Here is an 18599-nt window from a genome sequence, read left to right on the forward strand (position 1 = left end):
AAATGAAGAGAGAACCCTGAAAGATCCTTCATTGGCTAAAATTCTCACCAGAAAGAGCAGTTTTCTCTCATAGAATGCATTATTGTCTGGAAAGAACAGAAGCCTCTGATTAGTAGCAATTTTTAGGAAGACTGCATCCATAAATGCCTTCAGAGGGCAGGCAGGCAAGTGTGTGAGAGATAATAAGTATATATTAAAGACATTTGCCTTCATTTTTGAAATATGTGGTGCAAGCCAAATAACTTTTTGTGCTGAATTCCACCCATAGGAGTGCTGTTAGGATTTCAAATTATATTCCTTCTTAACTTGTTTTGATTTGTTCATGTACAGATCTGAGTGCCAAAAGTATCTGTGTTCTCTCATAGAATTAAACCAGTATTTTTTTAAAGCCAATAAGGTGCTCTGGCCAAAGGATTGCGGCAAACTGAAGATGGGAAAGTATCAGTGCTTACTTTGTGAAAGAGATACATTCCAGCAAATTTGGACCAGAAAAGCAAATAAAAATATCCTGTTTCCCATTGAATTATTAAAGATGAAGATGTGTTCTGATGGGAGATATCCCTAAAAGACTTAAGCCAGAATGTATAAGTGACTGGGGCCGGCAAGCGCCAAGGTCATTAAGGCGCTGGACTCCCACACGGCCAACCGTGGTTTAAGTCCCAGACCTGGCTGCTTGCTTTCTTACTTTCCCTCTCTCTGTCATTCTCTGGTGAATGCACATGCCCTATGGCAGATTAAAAATAATAATAATAAATAAAATAAAATAAATACATCTTAAAAAAAAAAAGAAGAAAGGAAGTATAAGTGATTAAAAGGTTACCTGTTAGTTAACCCAATGGTACCATGAATTCTGGGACACCTGTAATTATCAGCAATTGGTGTGACAGTGCCTGTCTGAGAATTCATTCTTCCTTTGCTCAATGGAGTTTCGTCATTGCTCTTAACTGTGGTTCTTCCAAACCCTGCATATTAACATTCATGTTACTAAATTTATTTAATATATTTATTATAATATAGTATTATTTCTTATTCTCTGCAAGCAATGCACCCCTCATTGCCCACATCTTGGGCAGATGTTTTACCATGGCAGAACAAAAATTATACCTAAAGTCTGGGCTCTGGAGAGTGACTCTAAGGCCTGACCTACAGAGACTTTGCATGTAAATAAGTTGTCTAGGTTGAAATGTGCAATCCGTGGTTGTGTTTCCTTTTCTTTGAGTAAAAACCTTTTTGTTGTTGTTGTTCACTTTCAAATAGTAGCACAAACAAGTTTGTCGTCTTGAAGAAACATGGGGTGAGCGTAGTCAAAGCAAGAGAGAATGCATCTTCCTCTCCCTTTCTTCTGCTTTCATCTTAATCAAGGGAAAACTCATTTTGAAGACAGAGGGAGCCATTGAACCTGAAGATGCTCTCTGCACTCTGATCTGAACCTTGAAGAGTCTCCATTGAGGGACAATGACTTTAGAAGAGGAAAAATAAAAAATAGCAGATAGCTTGTAACATAGCTAGTCAGACTAGCTTTAGAGTTCTGAGGAAAATGTCCTGCTAGACTACAACTTTGCAGAATAAGAAAAAAGGACAGAAGAAACATGTACTTTATTCTAAGTATTTCTAATTAAAATCTAACTTTTGGCCCAGCCATAGTGGCAGAGGCAGCAAGGCGCCACTGCACTATGCTAGAGCCAATGGGTCCTGAGTTCAGATTCTGGGCCAACCTGAACACTTCCGATCCATGATGTTGGCTGGCTTGGGCAGTGGAAATTGCAACTTAGCAAGACCCTGTCAAAAGTACCTGTGTCTGTCTGTCTTTCAGTGTTTGTCTCTCTCTCTTGAAGTAAACCAGCTTTTTTAAAAAAGAATTATTTAATTTTGGGACCAGCAAATGACATAATTATTATGTCACTGGAATCCCACTAAGCCGATCACAGTTCAAGTCCCAGACCTGGCAGCTCAAACTCACACCAGTTGAGTATGCATGCATGCCCAAGATCCCAAGACAGAATGGAGAAAAAGGGATTGTGGCATGGCCATCCAACCCCCCCAGGGGGGGTGGAGTAATTTCTCACTTTCTGTCTCTCTGTCTTTCTCTTTCTTTCCAGTGAAAACATGTGTCCTATAGCAAAAAATCTCTCTATTAAAAAAAAAAGAATTATTTAATTTTATTTATTATGATTATTTTAATTTGTTATAGGGCTCATGTACTCACCAGAGAGAGAAAGAAGGCAAGCTGCCAGGTCTAGGACTCAAATCATGGTCAGACTGGTGGGAGTCCAATGCCTTAACCACAACGCCACCTGATGGCCCCAAACAAACTTTAAAAAAAAAAAAAATCTGACTTTAGAAAATAGTAACTTGGGGCCAGCAGGTAGCATGGTGGTAAAGGGCACTGGATTCCCACATGGCCAACCGTGGTTCAAGTCCCAGGCCTGGTAGCTGGCTTTCTCACTCCCCCCTCCCCAACTCTGGCCCTCTCCATCAAATTAAAATAAATAAATAATAAACACAAGTTAAATAAAATAATTTTTTTGGAGAGGTTTTTGCTACAGGCGTGTGTGCTCGCCAGACAGACTGAGAGAGACCGAGAGACAGAAAGCGAGAAATCACCCCCCAGGGGGGATGGCCACGCCACAATCCCTTCTCCTCCATTCTCCTCTCGGGATCTTGGGCACGCACATACACACACCCGGCATGAGTTTTAAGCCACTGGGTCTGGGACGCAAACCGCGGTCGACTACGTGGGAATCCAGTGACATAGCCATTATGCTAACTGCAGGTCCCAATAAAATGATTTTTAAAAAATAGTAACCAATATCCACCTTACTTTGTTCTGAAACAACATTCTTCAACTTCATTATATGGTATATCCTTAAGGGAACCTGTTGGTTTGTTGATGACCTAAACAACCCAAATTTCATATACTATAAGACAATCCTTCAGAGAAAAAAACAGCCACTAGGGCTGGCAGGTGGTGAGTTGGTTAAGGCATCAGACTCCCACATGGCCCACCGCGATTCAAGCCCTGGCCCTGACAGCCTACTTTTTCACTTTCTCTCTCTCTGTCTCTGATGAGTGCATAATGACCTGTAGCAAATTTTAACATAATAACAATGATAAATAAAATTAAATTAAATTCTTAAGGAAAAAAACAACACCCCCAGAAATGGTGTCTCATGACAACTTAATAATTAATACGTTTTCCTTCATCTTTTGTTTCTGAATGCATTCTCTCCAATTAGTACTTTAAAAATATTCCTCATTGCCAGTGTTGAAGTATAAAAGTAGACCTATTACCAGTCCATTCATTACGTTGTTGACAGTAACCCAATTTCTTATTGGTTTAATTTTACTTACCAGTGTCGAGGTGTGTTAGCATTATTGCCAGTGCCCAATTTTGATAGATTTATCTTGTAGTTTCTCTAATCAACTTTTGAGCCAAAATCGTCCTCCTGTCTTTCGTGGAAGGAAAGGCCAAGCAGATCATTGTTTATATGTGTTCTTTTCTGCTTCCCAAATGTCTGTGCAGATAAACAGGAGTCCCTATGTGCTTCAGTATTTCATACCAACCTGGCAGATGTTCTAAGCCCTGGCATGGTGGCCAAGTGTACAGCAATGCTGCAGCTGTGTCTAGACCAGATATTGTTGCCGACATAAAGTCCTTCCATTGTAACTACTGGAGAAATGCAGAAATACTCAGAAAGTATTATAAGATGAGCTGATGCAGCTATCAAGATAAATTGTCTTTGGTCATTTCATTCTGTAGAAGATTAAAAGAGAACAGTCTTGGGACCAGCAGATGGCATAGTGGTTACATCGCTGGACTCCCACATGGCTACCATGGTTTGAGTCCTGGACCCAGTGGCTTCAGAATCATGTCAGGAGTGTATGCATGTGTGCCCAAGATCCCAGGAGGAAAATGGAGGAGAAAAGATTGATTTTTCAAAGATCTTTTACTATGTCTGTCTGTCTGTCTGTCTCTCTCTCTCTCTCTCTCTCTGTCTGTCTCTCCAGTGATGCACACACCCTAAGGGGCGGGTGGGGAAAAACTCTTAAAAAAGAAAAAGAGAATAATCTTCTATGCAACTTTCCATAGGATGCCGCTAATCTATGTTCTCTTTTTTGTCCCCTGCACTGTGACCCCCTCAGGTCTAGGACACCTGATCTCCTGCATCCTCATCAACGGTGCCCAGTATTTCAGGCGCATCAGTGAGTCTGGCATCAAGAAAATGTGTAGGAACATTTTTGTTCTTCAACAGAATTTGACCAACATCACCATGTCACGGGAAGCAGACCTGGACTTTGCAAGGTAGGAGGGAGGCTGAGCTCAGTCTCTTATACTTAAGCCAACACCTTACCACATGTGAAGTCATTTTTAAAAATTGAGACTTGGTATTTAAAGAGCTTAGTTTAAAAAAGAAAAAGATAAATGATCTTAGGTAATAAAGAAGGTAGTTCTATTAAACTCTTTCCAGCATTTAACATTACCCTTAGGCAGGTAGTTTTTCCTTCTGTCTAACCTAAGTTCTTCTTACCACAAAGCTTTAGTAACTTTTTGCTTGAATATAAAAGTGGCATATGCTCATTGCATAAAATATGTAAGGTAAAACACAAAAAGAATATAGGTCTTGCTCATAAACCTTTACTCTAGAGACTGCGTTATTTAGTATACTTTCTCCTGGCTTTTATGCGTGTGCTGGGTGTATATGTGACTCATACGCATGCATTTAGTTTCTCTTCTTACAACTACAGGATTGTTCCAATTATATTAATTTTATATTAACTTACAATATAAATTAACATTTATAATACTTTTATATTACTTTAATTGCATTTTCCCTTGTCAATAATATTCTTTGATCATATGATTTCTTCACATTCACTAATAACTTTTAATACCTGAACAAGTATAATTTTGGTATAAAGAATCATAATTTTTGGGGGGGAGAGAGATTTTTTACTATAGGGTGCATGTGCTCACCTGATAGACAGAGACAAAGAGACAGAAAGCGAGAAATCACCCCTCAGGGGAATGACCACGCTGCAACCCCTTCTTCTCCATTCTCCTCGAAGGGATCTTGGACACTCACACACATGCACCTGGCATTAGTTTTGTCACCAGATCCAGGACTTGGACAGTGGTTGACTCTGTGGGAGTCCAGCAACGTAACCATTACGCCATCTGCTGTTCCCAAGAACCATAATCTGTTTTTTAATCATTTGTAATTCTAGACATTTGAATTTTTTCTTTTTTTCTGTCATTTTAAATAACATGTATTTAGTATATTTTTACATTAACCAGGTTGTGCATATCTTCATATATATATATATATATCTGTATATATATATACAGATATACATATATATTTATATATTTTGAGAGATTTTTGCTATAGGGCACATGTGCTCACCAGAAAGAGAGAGACAGAGAGACAGAAAGTGAGAAATCACCCACCCAGGGGGGATGGCCATGCCGCAATCCCTTCTTTTCCATTCTCCTCTTGGGTCCTTGGGTATGCATGCACATGCACCTGGCGTGAGTTGAAGCCACCAGGTCTGGAACTCAAACCATGGTCAACTACATGGGAGTCCAGCAACGTAGCCATCACACCATCTGCTGGTCCCCATATTTATTCTAACCAAAGCCTATCTATTGTATCTCCTGTTCTATGAGTAAAGTGTTTACTCATTATTGCCCTTTGTCTTTTCTAATTTTGTTGACCACGAATTTTTTTTTTTTTTTTTTTTTTAGTTTTGCTATAGGGCATGTGCACCAGCCAGAGAGAAAGTGAGAAGTCATCCCCTGGGGGGATAGTTAAGCCACAATCCCGTCCCCATTCTTCTCTTGGAATTTGGGATGCACACATGGACCAGCATGTTTTCTTTTTTTTTTAATGCTCAAATTTTATTTATTTATTTTCATTTATTATTATCATAATCTTGTTTATACTACATTGAATCACATAAACCTCATATGTATTACATTTCTTTTTCTCAAACTGTGAATTCTACTGTGTGGGATCCAGCCACCTTAACCTCCATACCAATGCTGGCCCACTGATCTCAATTTTTAATGTTTCTTTACAAGACAGATATTTATTTATTTATTTGTTTGTTTGTTTATTGTTAAGGTTTTGGGGGTTTTTTGTTAGTTTTGTTTTTTGTTTTATTTTGTTTTGTTTCATTGCCATAGGGTACTTGTGCTTGCTGGAAAGAGTTAATGAGAGGGAAAGTGAAAAATTACCCTGTCCCTCCAGGGGGTTGGCCATACCGCATTCCCTCCTCCATTTTCCTCCTGGGATTTTAGACATGTGCACACATGTGCCCGGCATGATTTTTAAGCCACCAGGTCTGGGACTCAAACCGCTATCGGTCATGTGGGAGTCTAGCACCTTAACCACACCTAGTGGCCCTATAACAGTCTTTTTTAAATTTGCGAGTTGATTTTGTTCTTCCTTCATTTGGTCTTAACATTGTCTCTATCTCTTCTTTAAGTCATCAAGCCTTTGGTGCTTTAGTGAAAGCTTAAACAATTTTGGAGTGGGTAGATAATGATTATGGTGTCTCCATAGTCTATTGTTATTTATACCTAAGTAAATTATCCTGTAAACTACTTCACTTTCCAGAAGCCTTTATGGCTAGGAAGTCATTTGTTTTTAATAATCCTGAATGCTCCTGCCTAATATGTAGGATGTCTATGTCTTTTCTACTAATGGTTTGATTCCTTGATAATTTCAGGAAATTTGAAATGATTCTTGAGGCATTTAAGGGGATGATAAAATAATACTGGCAATTATGAAGATATATGAAGATATATATGCTAGGGTCTTTGTTTTGAAAATGAGCCATGCGTATGTTTATTTTTAACCTGTCTTCCTCAATCTGTTTCTTCAATTGTCCATTGCTACCCTGTTCTCTGCTTTTCTGTCCTTTTTCCCTACGTTTTTCTTCCTGTTTGCAGGAAAGTGTGTGTGTGTGTTTGTGTGTGTGTGTGTGTTCATTGAATTGCCTGTTTTAGGCTAAATATGGTGAAAAGCCTTCCTTGAGCAGATTAGGGAAACCAGGTGTGACTGGATGCTGCATTTATTTGGTTGCTCTTATGGGGAATGATCTCATTATTGAATTAGTCTGTTCATAATAACATTGACAAGGGGAAGTTAAGAACATGGAGGCCTGAGGGATACAGAGAACCGTGACTAATTCTCTGAGGAATATAATTTCTAAATTCAATCATCCCTTTTTAAATGATTTTTTTTATTTAGCTGAAATAAGTAAATTAGCATAGTTTTTTTGCAGACAGTAGGGGGCCCAAACATGTATTGAAAAAAGCTGGTATCTTAATCATGAAATGTTGACAGGACAGAGTCAAGGATGGCATCAGTGGGCCATGTGCTGGTGAAATTTTTCTTCAGGAAATAATCAAATAATCAAAATCATGCCTTTCACAGTTGGATTCGTGAATTATGTCCACGAAAGTAGGTGTAACTTAAAAGCGACCGTTTTCACTTATTCTGAAATGGATTACGAAAGGAAATAGGCAAGCATGCACATGTAACACCGGATGGTTCTGTCCTTCCAGTCCTGGTTCTGAAGACATTTCCTTTACAGACTGCAAGTCTCAGAAGGCCAAGACTTTGTCTCTTCAGTGCCTGGACTAGAGTAAATGCATTATGTATGTTGCATGAATGGATAGATATCAAAGCAAGGCTTATTTTGGTGTGGATGAAGGACTTGGATAATTTACCTTTTTTAATCGATGTTGCGTTTCATGTATCTATTTGTTTGTTTGAGAGAGATTTTTGCTTTAGGGTACATGCACTCACTTCCCAGGGGGGTGGCCACACCACATTCCCTTCTCCTCCATTCTCCTCTTGAGATTTTGGGCATGACGCACATGTGCCGGCATGAGTTTTAAGCTGCCGGGTCCAGGACTCAAAGCACAGTCAACTACATGGGAATGCAGTGACATAACCATTACTCCATCTGCTGGTCCCATTCATTCATGCATTCATTCATTCATTCATTCATTTAATTTGCTATAGGGCATGTGTGCTCACAAGAGAGAGAGAGAGAGAAAAAATAAGAAAGCAAGCCAGCCACTAGATCCAGGACTGACCACTATCAGCCATGTGAGCCGCTAGATCCAGGACTGACCACTCTCAGCCATGTGAGCCCAGTGCCTTAACCACCACGCCACCTGCTGGTTATTTACCTTTAATGCCCTGAAGGTTCTAATCAGTGGATGTGGGTCAGTTTTCTTATAGCCTCCTAAGAAACAGAGCATCTCCCTTGCTGCTCTTTCTTTGTAGAACAGAAAGCATTTTGAAAAGGAATAATGAAGTCCTACTTATTCATAGTTTCTTTCTCTCTCATTTTCTCTTGCTCTGATTTAGACACACTGTATATAGCCTTATTTTTCCCCCTTGTTGTTTTTGGTAGGGACAGGTTTTGTGAAATGAGCTCATCAATTTACCGAACTTGGAGCTATGTAAAGTAAATAGAACAGCAATACCAAAATAGCCAGAAATAATAGACTGCAGCAGTGTGCCTCAGCATTCCTTAAGCAATGTCTAATCAAGCATGGACAGCATCTGTATTTCCAGCAAATCTCTGTAGGAATGTTATCTGCTAACACAGTAATTAATCACTAGTTGCCATGTGTCAGAAAACTTATTTAACAAGAAGTTGCAAAGCACTTGTACTTCCTTACTTCCATAGCCTTCCTGGACAGTGGAAAATATAAACTTCCCATAATAATAATAAAAAAATGAGAGATTTGGAGTGATTCTATTGATGTTGATTTTCCAACTCAAGGTATTAATGTCTCTCATTTTACACACACCTGTACTCTAGTAGAAGAGTAAACCTTGGGTGGACAAAGGATCCAGACAACCTCTAATATTACCAGAATGACAGAGTGCCCCTGTCCTCTATGGTAATGATCACTTAAGTGCTGCTATGGCTTTGACCCTTTTGACCCCACTGTTAATTTTCGGATTCATAAAGGTACTTCATCCAGGAAAATCACTGCAGATTAACTAGCAAGTAGAAGGGCTTTATGAGTGTGTTTTCAGTTCCTTTCATCACAGATCATCTTAACCTGAGACACCGGGTGCCTTCCCAAAGCCAGTCACTGAATCCACCTAGAAGTCCAGATGGTAGGTGTGTTACAGGAGAGGTCAGAACAGGCATTAAAGTCACCCAGATGTATCTTTATAGTTTAAATGAAGCCATTATTCAAAAAGGATTTGCCAGAGTTTTCTTCCCATTTCTTCCCCCTCTCTCCCCTATTTTTTCCTAGGATCCTGCCTCCTTTCTCCTTTTTTTCTCTTATCATTCTACATCCTGCATTCCTCCATGAAGGTTTCATCACCCCACAATTTTTTCCTCCTTCTGGTTTTCTTTGAACTGGTATCTTTCATTCTTGAATCTGACAGAGATAAGTAAATGAAAACCTGGCCTTTCTTCTGCTCTTCAAATGCCAAGCATGCTCCTCCTCCCTCTGGGTCCTTTACCCTTAGGTTTTCCTTTACCAGGGAAGGGTATGCTTTGTCCCTAGATATCCACTAGGCTTATTCCCAACCCTCCTTTAGAGTTTTCCTCAAAGTAGGCAATGCTGCAAACACTCTAAAATTGTTGATGACCTTCATCAGACCCTGGTATTCTTTATTCTTCCCATGCCTAGTTTTTCACTATAGCAGATAGCATCATATGACATACTTTATATTTTACTTATTTATTAGTTTGAGTCTTGCCCCACAATAAAGGAAGTTCCATGAGAGCAGGGCCTAGAGAGCACTTATACTCAATAAATATTGTCTGAAGGAAGGAAGGGATAGGAGTGAGGAAGCTCTCTGGTATTGAAATCTAGACTTCAGAAGAGAGATCTGCACCAGAGGTATGAATTTGGGATTATCAGTTAAATCCATGAGAAAAGATGAGAGGTGAGATCTCAGTGGGAGCACAAATAGAGAAAGAACAGAAACTGTCCAGGAATTGGACCCTTGATATCCCACTGTGTAGACATTGGAGTACTTAAGAACCAACAGAGGAAGTTGAAAAGATGAATCTGACAAAGTAGGGAGATAACTAGGAGAGAGTTGTGTCCCAGGAGTTAAGTGACATGTTTTAAGAGAAAGATGTCATCATTGGTGTCAGATGCTACTGCTAGGATAAATTAACTCAACATGGAGTTGGCCACTGGTGGGCCTGATAAGACACCGGAAATGCTTTAGTTTACATTCCTTCATTTTCCCTGCATAACTTACCTAAATTAGGAACGAGCTTCACAGATGCAAGCAATTGGAAACAGGCTTCTCACTTGACTCTGGTAGGATATGATACAATCAGGGCAAGCCAGCCTGCAATTAGAACGTTTCTAAGTGCCATACAAGACCAAACTGAGAGCCTCTCTTTTCTCTAAGTCAATATCAACATACATAAGTCATGTTGACAGTATGTGCCCTTAATATGATGTGATAAAAATGATTCTTTACCTCTGAAAACTTCTTCCCAAAAAAGGCCTAACCTCAATCTAATCATGAGAAAGACATCAGAAAGATTCCAGTAGAGGAATGTCCTATAAAATACCTGACCAACATTCCTCCAAACTGTCAAAGTTGTCAAAACCAAAGTCTGAGACACACTATCACAGCCAAGAAGAACCCAGGAGACACGACAACTAAATGTGAACATCTGTGGATGCGATCTTGGGACAGAAAGCGAACATTAGGTATAGACTAAGGAAGCCGGGCCAGCAGGTGGTATGGGGGTTAAGGCACTGAATTCCATATGGCTGGCTGCATGGTTTGAGTCCTAAACCCAATGCCTTGAAAATCACACCTAGCACATGCATGTACATGCCCAAAATCCCAGAGGAGAACAGAGGAAAAGGGAATAAGGTGTGGCCATCTCCCTGGAGAAAGTGATTTCTCACTTTCTCTCTCTGTTGAGTGCACATACCCTATAGCAAAAAACAACAACAACAAACATTTTAATTTAAAAAAATTTTAAACTAAGGAAGCCTGCATAAACTATGGTCTTTAGTTAATGACACTATGTTAATATTGGCTCATTAGTTGTAACCATTGTACCGTACTAATGTAAGATGTTAATAGGGAAACAGAACCCAGCTACAGAGCCATAACAGTAGCACAATGCTCTTCAGTGCTGGAGGCCTTGTAGAAGATGAGGGTTTGATTCCAGGGTTGACCTGCACATGCATGCTGGACGCATACATGCCTGTGATCCTGGCTTGCTGAAAAGCTGGGGGCAAATTGTAACATGAGACCCTGTTGAGGATACTTGCCCCTTGACCTTAAGAAATAAATGGATAAACCTTAAAAAAATATATAGGGAAACAAGATATAATATAGGAACTCTGTACTGTCTTCTCAGTTTTTCTATACATCTAAAACTATTCTTGAAAAATAAAGTCCAGGGGGGCTAGACAGTAGTGCAGCAGTAGCTCAATATTCCACAAGGCCAGCATACATGGAAAGGCTCCAGGTTCCCCATCAGAGATCCCCCCCAGGCATGTGCATGCCTATGACCCAGGGCAGGCTGAGGCTGGGAATGGGTCTCAATGTGAGGATTCTGTTGGAGGTGTTATTTCTTTTGCTTATGGGGAAAATAAACTTTAGGTAGATAGGTAGAGAGAGAAATCGATTAATAAAAGAAAGGATTTGAATAGATTTGTATCCCATAAAGATACACAGGTAGCGAATTAATGTGGAGAATCAATAGATGCTCGATATCATTTGTTAGTAGGGAAATGCAATTCAAAACCACAACGAGATACCACTCTACACCTACCAGGATTGCTATCATCCAAACAACGGACAAGAAGATGTTGGTGAGGATGTGGAGAAAGTGTGGGAGCTGGCAGCTTTAGAGGGAGCCCAGGACTGAACAAACAGATTTGGGGAATCATCAACATAGAGTTGTTTAAAACCATTAGATGGAGAACCACCCCCTGGGGAAGACCCTGCAGTGAAGGGCATGAGAAGGAAGAGGAAACCCTGAAGAGGACAGGGGAGAATGGTCCCACAGGACAAGGACCAGAAGAGGACAGTGCATGAAAGCCAACACAGAAATGATACTTTCCTCCCAAATTGATAGAACACTTCCCCCCCCACACACACACACACAAATCAAAGCATTTTCTCTTTTTAACTTCTCTAACTCCTCTTTGAAGTACACTGTCCAGATGTCTTCCTCAAGGTGACAGAGTGAGTGACAAAGTCGCTTAGAAACTAGATATACTGATTCAGACTCCTGCTTTATTCTTGACCTTGTACCTTCTCCAAGTCCAGGGATGAGCTCTGGCATGGCTGCAAATGTTGAATTCTTCCCAGGGGAGCTGTTTACATAAACTTATTTTCTATCCACCTATTGTACGGGGAACATTACTTTTGTTCTGCTCAGGAAAAGGTTGTGAGTTTTCCATTTGTAGTGACCAGGGCATAGGCTGATAGAAGGGGATTAGCAATGACATGCTGCCATCTACTGGAAACACCCACAGACATCCGGAGAGATGAGTATCTGTGGTCTAAATCCCAATCACTCTTCAGAATTGAGAGTGGGTATTGCCCCTTGGAATATCCCCACCTATCCAACTGAATTTTCAGATTGCCTTATTAGAAGATCAGTTTTGCGCCTGAGAAAAAAATAAATATATATTTTTTTACATCCCTTCTCTCTGTTTATTTTTTCCCCACCTTTATTCTGCCTTTCCAATGCTTGGATAGCCTACCCCTTTCCCACCTTTACCTGTAATAAATACTCCAGATATTTCACTCAAGATTATTAGCCATGTGGATTTGTGATTAAATTTGTAGGAGAGATTAGCCCACTGTCAAAAATTCTTTTAATGATGGTTCCCCTAGGGAAAAAAGAAAATCTGTTAAATCTTTAGAATTCAGGAAGTGGTAAATAGCTACCCTGACTTCCCTCGAGACCAGAATCAACTGGGAAATATGATGGGTTGCATAGCTTTTGCTTCTTGGTAGAAGTAAAATAAACCCGTTAATAACATTTAATTAATAACATTTAATAATAGGACAGATATTTGTATGGCCTGATCTCCAAGAGAATTTTCTTTAAAATCTTTATGTGAGTATATTTAAATATACTTATTACATCTCTCTAATTAAACCTTTATTTGTCTTTGCTATGGATTTCTGACCATATCACTTTGTACTGATCTCCTTTTTCTGTGCTTCTTACAGAGGAGGTGCCATACATTGTAACAGTTAACTGGTCTCTAATTAGTTGTTTAATTAGGGCTCTTTGAAAGCAGGTGAATATGCCTTACTGGTCTACATATCCTTCCTAGAACACCTCAGAACAAGGAGTACTTAGAAGTCTCCAAGAACAATCTGGCAGTAACTGATGACTGCTTTCTCATAAACATATCTCATGTGTGATGCTTTGATGAAGTCAGAAGTCAGGTTTCTTTTGATTATGCTTAATCAGTGTCCATGTATATATGTTTGTGTGTGTGTGTGTGTGTATATACACATCCAGCATATAATTCAGGGTTCCTCGACATCAGAGGCATACACTGGCAGTCTTCTCCTTGTAGCACTTACGCTGGAGTTGGAGTAATTCAGAAATTAGCATAGGTGGCAGGTGTTATTATCATCCAATGAAGATCCCAAGCTGCAGAAATCAGAAGTGACTTGTCCAAAATCTCCTAGCAAATTGTGCCATTTATATATCCTGCGGTACCTCTGTAGTCATCATAGTTGGGAAATTAAATTAACCCGCCCAGAGAGGCTGTTTTCCTGCCAGGGAAGGATTACGATGTATTGAAAAGACATTAAGCTTGTTCTGTGACTAAAGCCCAAGAAAGATCATTTACTGACTCTATTAGAATTCTTACTGGAAAACTTGAGGCTGAAAGCAGATCTTTCTTGTTTTCTAAATAAAAATGTAGTGTTTAAATTTTGGTGTTTTAAAGTAGGAAACAGGCACAATTACTACCGCTGTGAAAGAGCTTGCAAACCATATCAAGGCCAGACTTCCAATCTCACTCCTTCCTTTGAACACTGACAGTCCTTCTCTCCTTCCCATCTCCTGCTTTTCTTAAATCAACACCCTTTGCCAGTCTAAAGAGAGTAAGAGCAGAGTGCTCAAGAGAAGCAAGTGGCCACATGGATTCGGTAGTCAACATTAAGCTGATGTCCCTTTCAAGTTCCTAATGGCTCTGCCCTGTATTAGTTTCTTTCTTTATCATTCTTTTGTTTAACTCCTTATTTTCTATGCCCTGAAATTAATCCATGTTGTGCTATGTTGTTTTTCATTTGTACCCATCTTTTTTTTTTTTTAAGACTTATTTGGGGACCAGCAGATGGCATAATGATTACATTGCTAGACTCGCACGTAGTCAACCATGGTTCAAGTCCCAGATCTGGTGCCTAAAACTCAACACTGAGCACTTGTGCATACATGCCCAAGATCCTGAGGGGAGAATGGAGGAGAAGGGATTGTGGCATGCTCATCTGCCCTGGCGGGGGTGATTTCTCTCTTTATGTCTGTCTGTCTCTGTCTCTCCAGCAAGTGCACATGCCCTATAGCAAAAACCTCTCTAAAAATAAATATTTTTAAGAATAAATATTTAATTTTATTGTTACTATTTTTAATTTACCATAGGGCACATTCAGTCACCAGAGAAAGTGAGAAAGAGAGAGAAAATGAGAAAGCAAGCGCCAGGTCTGGGACTCAAACCACAGTCAGTCAAGCTAAACCAATATGCCACCTGCCAGGCCCTTTGTTTTCTTTTAGTTTATTTATTTGTTTCTTTTCATGGGGACTGGAGGTGGAGAGGATAATTACAGAGACTCATCACACTGCGATCCTCCCCCAAGACTCCCAGCTGCCAGGATCCTGAGTGTGGCACCAGGTGTGCTCAGGTCAGCCCTGGATGGAAACCTGGACCTCCCATGTAGCTCCAGTATCACACAGCAGCACCTTCCCGCCTGCGTCACCATGGTGCTATTCAGTTTTTACTTTTTATTGCTCTCATTTTTACTAGCATGTTCTCCCTTCCCACTTAATGAAAAAGTTCCTGTGATTGCATTTTATTTGTTTGTTACGGTTTCTGGGTATTTTTCTTCCCCCTCCCCCTTTTCTCTGTAATTAGCTCATCGTCAGCAATCAAAAGTATTTATTGCGTGTAATTTAGGTTTCAAAGTATGTTGGGCTTATAGGAATGTCCAAGTACATTTCAAAGAGCATCCCTAGCTAAATGCAAATAGGTTACCAAGAAGTAGTTTCTGTATTTAGCCTTACAGACCTTTGACTCTAAATTGCTTTTTCTAAAATAAGGGTAGCCCCTAGAAGACAAGTGACTTTAGTGTACGTTATCTTAGAGGCCACAGTTGGCTACTTTCTCTCAGTGATGATGACGACGACAGATTACCTCTATAAGGCTAATTAGTATTACTTTTATAACATTGAACTCAGTACCTGGCATGGTAATCCTTCCTGAGTTCACTGAATCCTTTCTGAAACTATATATGAAGCTACTGTTATTGCCACATTTTATAGATGAAAAAGTTAAAGCTTAAAAGAGGTTAAGTAAATTCCCAGTTTACATAATTATAAGAGGTAAGATTCAAGCTTAGGTCAATCTAACCCCAAAGTCTAGTTAGCTCTCAACCATATGAAATAAACCATCTTGTTTTGGTAAATATTAAGTTTCTATCTTGCTTTGCTTACTTAAAATATGATTTCAGCTTTCAGTTGCAAACTAAAAAGCTTGCAAATTTTTCCCCCCCTTGATTTCTTCTAGTTCTCTTTCTGCCTACATTTTCATTGAGTCCTAATGGCTGGCATTTTTAATTAACTTTAATTAACAGATTGACTGTAGAGGGCTCACTGGACTTGTTTTTTATTCGTACCCTTCTTGCTTTGCTTACTTAAAATATGATTTCAGCTTTCAGTTGCAAACTAAAAAGCTTGCAAATTTTTCCCCCCCTTGATTTCTTCTAGTTCTCTTTCTGCCTACATTTTCATTGAGTCCTAATGGCTGGCATTTTTAATTAACTTTAATTAACAGATTGACTGTAGAGGGCTCACTGGACTTGTTTTTTATTCATACCCTTCTTTTTTTTTTTTTTTTTGAAGACTTATTTGGGGACCAGATGGCATAATGATTACATTGCTAGACTCCCACATAGTCAACCATGGTTCAAGTCCCAGACCTGGTGGCTTAAAACTCAACACTGAGCACTTGTGTTTACATGCCCAAGATCCTGAGGGGAGAATGGAGGAGAAGGGATTGCGGCATGGCCATCTCCCCTGGAGGGTGATTTCTTGCTTTATGTCTGGTACGTGTCATGGGGCTGGTTTTGCTCAAGCATCGGTGTTCTATGCTGCCTGTTGGCTTTCACTGACCAGCTTCTTCCAAACAACTGTCCTGGAGCAGATGCCCAAGCAGAATGCCCAAGATCACTGTCACACAACCATGCCCCAGATTAGAACTAGAATGTGGTCCACAGCATTGATAGGCTGTCATCAATCCACTGCATAAAACCGCACTTTTACAATGCTAAGAGCTCAACCAGGTGGTTGTGAAAGGCTGCAGGGTATAAAATTTCCTGGAGAACTTGTTTTAAGTGGCAACCCTTAGATTCCATGCCTACAAATTCTGATTGAGAAGGTTGAGGGTAGGTCCTGGGTGTCTGCTGTTTAACAAGTGCCCAGGAGACCCCGATCTAGTAGTTTGTGAACATTCTTAAAGAAACACTGGACTAATCTCATGTTCTTTAAGACTCATACGAAACTCTGGGGACCAGCAGTTAGCATAATGGCTATGTCGCTGGACTCCCTTGTAGCTGACCGTGGTTCAAGTCCTGGACCTGGTGGCTTAATCTCACGCTGGGCACGTGTGCATGTGTGCCCAAGATCCTGAGAGGAGAATGGAGAAGAAGGGATTGCAGTGTGGCCATCCCCCCCACCCCCGCCCTCGCTTTCTGTCTTTCTGTCTCTCTCTGTTCTGGCGAGCCCAAACGCCCTATAGCAAAAATCTCTCAAAAAAAAAAAAAAAAGATTCATACAAAACTAATGCTATTTTTCTTTCATCCTCTTACTCTCTTTATCCCCCCCCCTTTGTCTCCTACTGCAGACAGTGAATAAAAGTCACCTGAAAACACTTTTCAGGGCTTAGTTGAATTCTCACTAAAACTGTCCCAAAAGGTGGTCATCATTATGATTTTTAGTTTATATAAGTAGAAATTAAGTCAGAGTCAAATTATATACTTGGCAGTTTGGAACTGGACTAAATAGTATCTTATTTATCTAGTAGGTGGCTAGTAAACAAATGCGGATCCAAAGTGTTGCATAAATCCGAGCACCTCACTTCAGCTCTCTTGGCTCAAGTTCTCTCATCTATACAATAAGAGGTTTGATCTACTACAGGGTCTCTGGAGACTTGCCTAGAGTTTCACGATAGAGAGCCAGAGAGGGGGGTGAGAGGTCTGGTGCTCTACCTAGACTCCTAGCTCTCAAGATACCATCACAGGAAAGGATTCAAAGAGACAGGAAATTAGCTGCAATCCAAATTCATAAAGATACCGTGAAGATGTCTGAGCTATACAGTACATAACAGGCATTTTAATATTTGCCGACTGGACAGACAGATTAGAGCATGTGTGTATGGATGAATGAAAAAAAGTTACACAGGCCTGTTTCTCGTTATAGTCAAGATCGTGCTAGTAACATTTGCTCGCTCGCCACACGTAGAGGAGAGTCAGACAGACAGATAGACAGACAGGGATAGAAGCTGGCGACTGCTTTTGCATGACCTATAAAGGCCTTATGAGGCTGCAAACGGTAATTCACAAACTAAACATGTAGGTACTCAAAAACATAAATGTCACATGTGCTGTAGCTCTCCATCGCCTTCTGGGCTGCGGTTTCCCAGTTGATGGAAAGGTTTTATTCAGATCAGCCCTTTCGCTTTTTCCTGGAGGCACTCTTAATCTTTGTGTTCTAACCTTTACAGATAGAGGCTTCAGTTGCTGCCGTAATGATTTCCATTGGCTAGCATCTACATGTTTAAATTCCTCCTGAAGACTCGTGCACCTTCTCTTTTTCTCAATTGCAGAGGGAGTCAAATGGGCAAAAAAAAAAAAAAAAGAAAGAAAAGAAATAAAAACTGAGTGGGGGTAGAAGAGGCCAGCTCTTGATTGACTGCTCTCTCTTGATAGACGTGGTCAGCGAAGGCAGCAGATCAATGGCCTCTACTTCCCAGCCAGGCATTAACACTGCATCTCATTCTGCTGGAGGCTATGTGTTTCACAAAGACGCTGATTAAACATTTTGGGGTATTGGGGACAGAGGAAGGGAGGAGAGGCTGGGGTTTTTTCATGGCTAGAGCCTTTTATTGACAACATTAAAGGCCTCATGATATATTCGACCAGAAATTAATTACAGCCCAGTTTCTGTTCCTCCCTTAGGTGACAGTCTTCTGTTGATATGTGCCGCTGCGAAAGTAATAATAGGTTTCAAATGTTTGTGAAAAACGTAAAGTAATTACTTGCTGTGGCAAATCAGTCATTTGACGCTTCAGTTTCCCCCTGCTCTGTGTATGTGGCCAT

General features: G+C 40.2%; 1 protein-coding gene across 1 annotated transcript in view; it reads left to right on the forward strand.

Annotated features, from left to right (window-relative positions):
- Positions 1-18599, forward strand: part of EXOC4 (exocyst complex component 4) — a 923760-nt gene that overhangs the window by 860280 nt on the left and 44881 nt on the right. The window contains exon 17 of the mRNA XM_006144991.1: positions 4144-4303. Coding sequence (XP_006145053.1) covers positions 4144-4303 — 160 coding nt within the window. The remainder of the gene's footprint in view (positions 1-4143; positions 4304-18599) is intronic.

Source organism: Tupaia chinensis, unplaced genomic scaffold (assembly GCF_000334495.1).
Source record: "Tupaia chinensis unplaced genomic scaffold, TupChi_1.0 Scaffold000140_1, whole genome shotgun sequence".
NCBI classification, from domain to species: domain Eukaryota; kingdom Metazoa; phylum Chordata; class Mammalia; order Scandentia; family Tupaiidae; genus Tupaia; species Tupaia belangeri.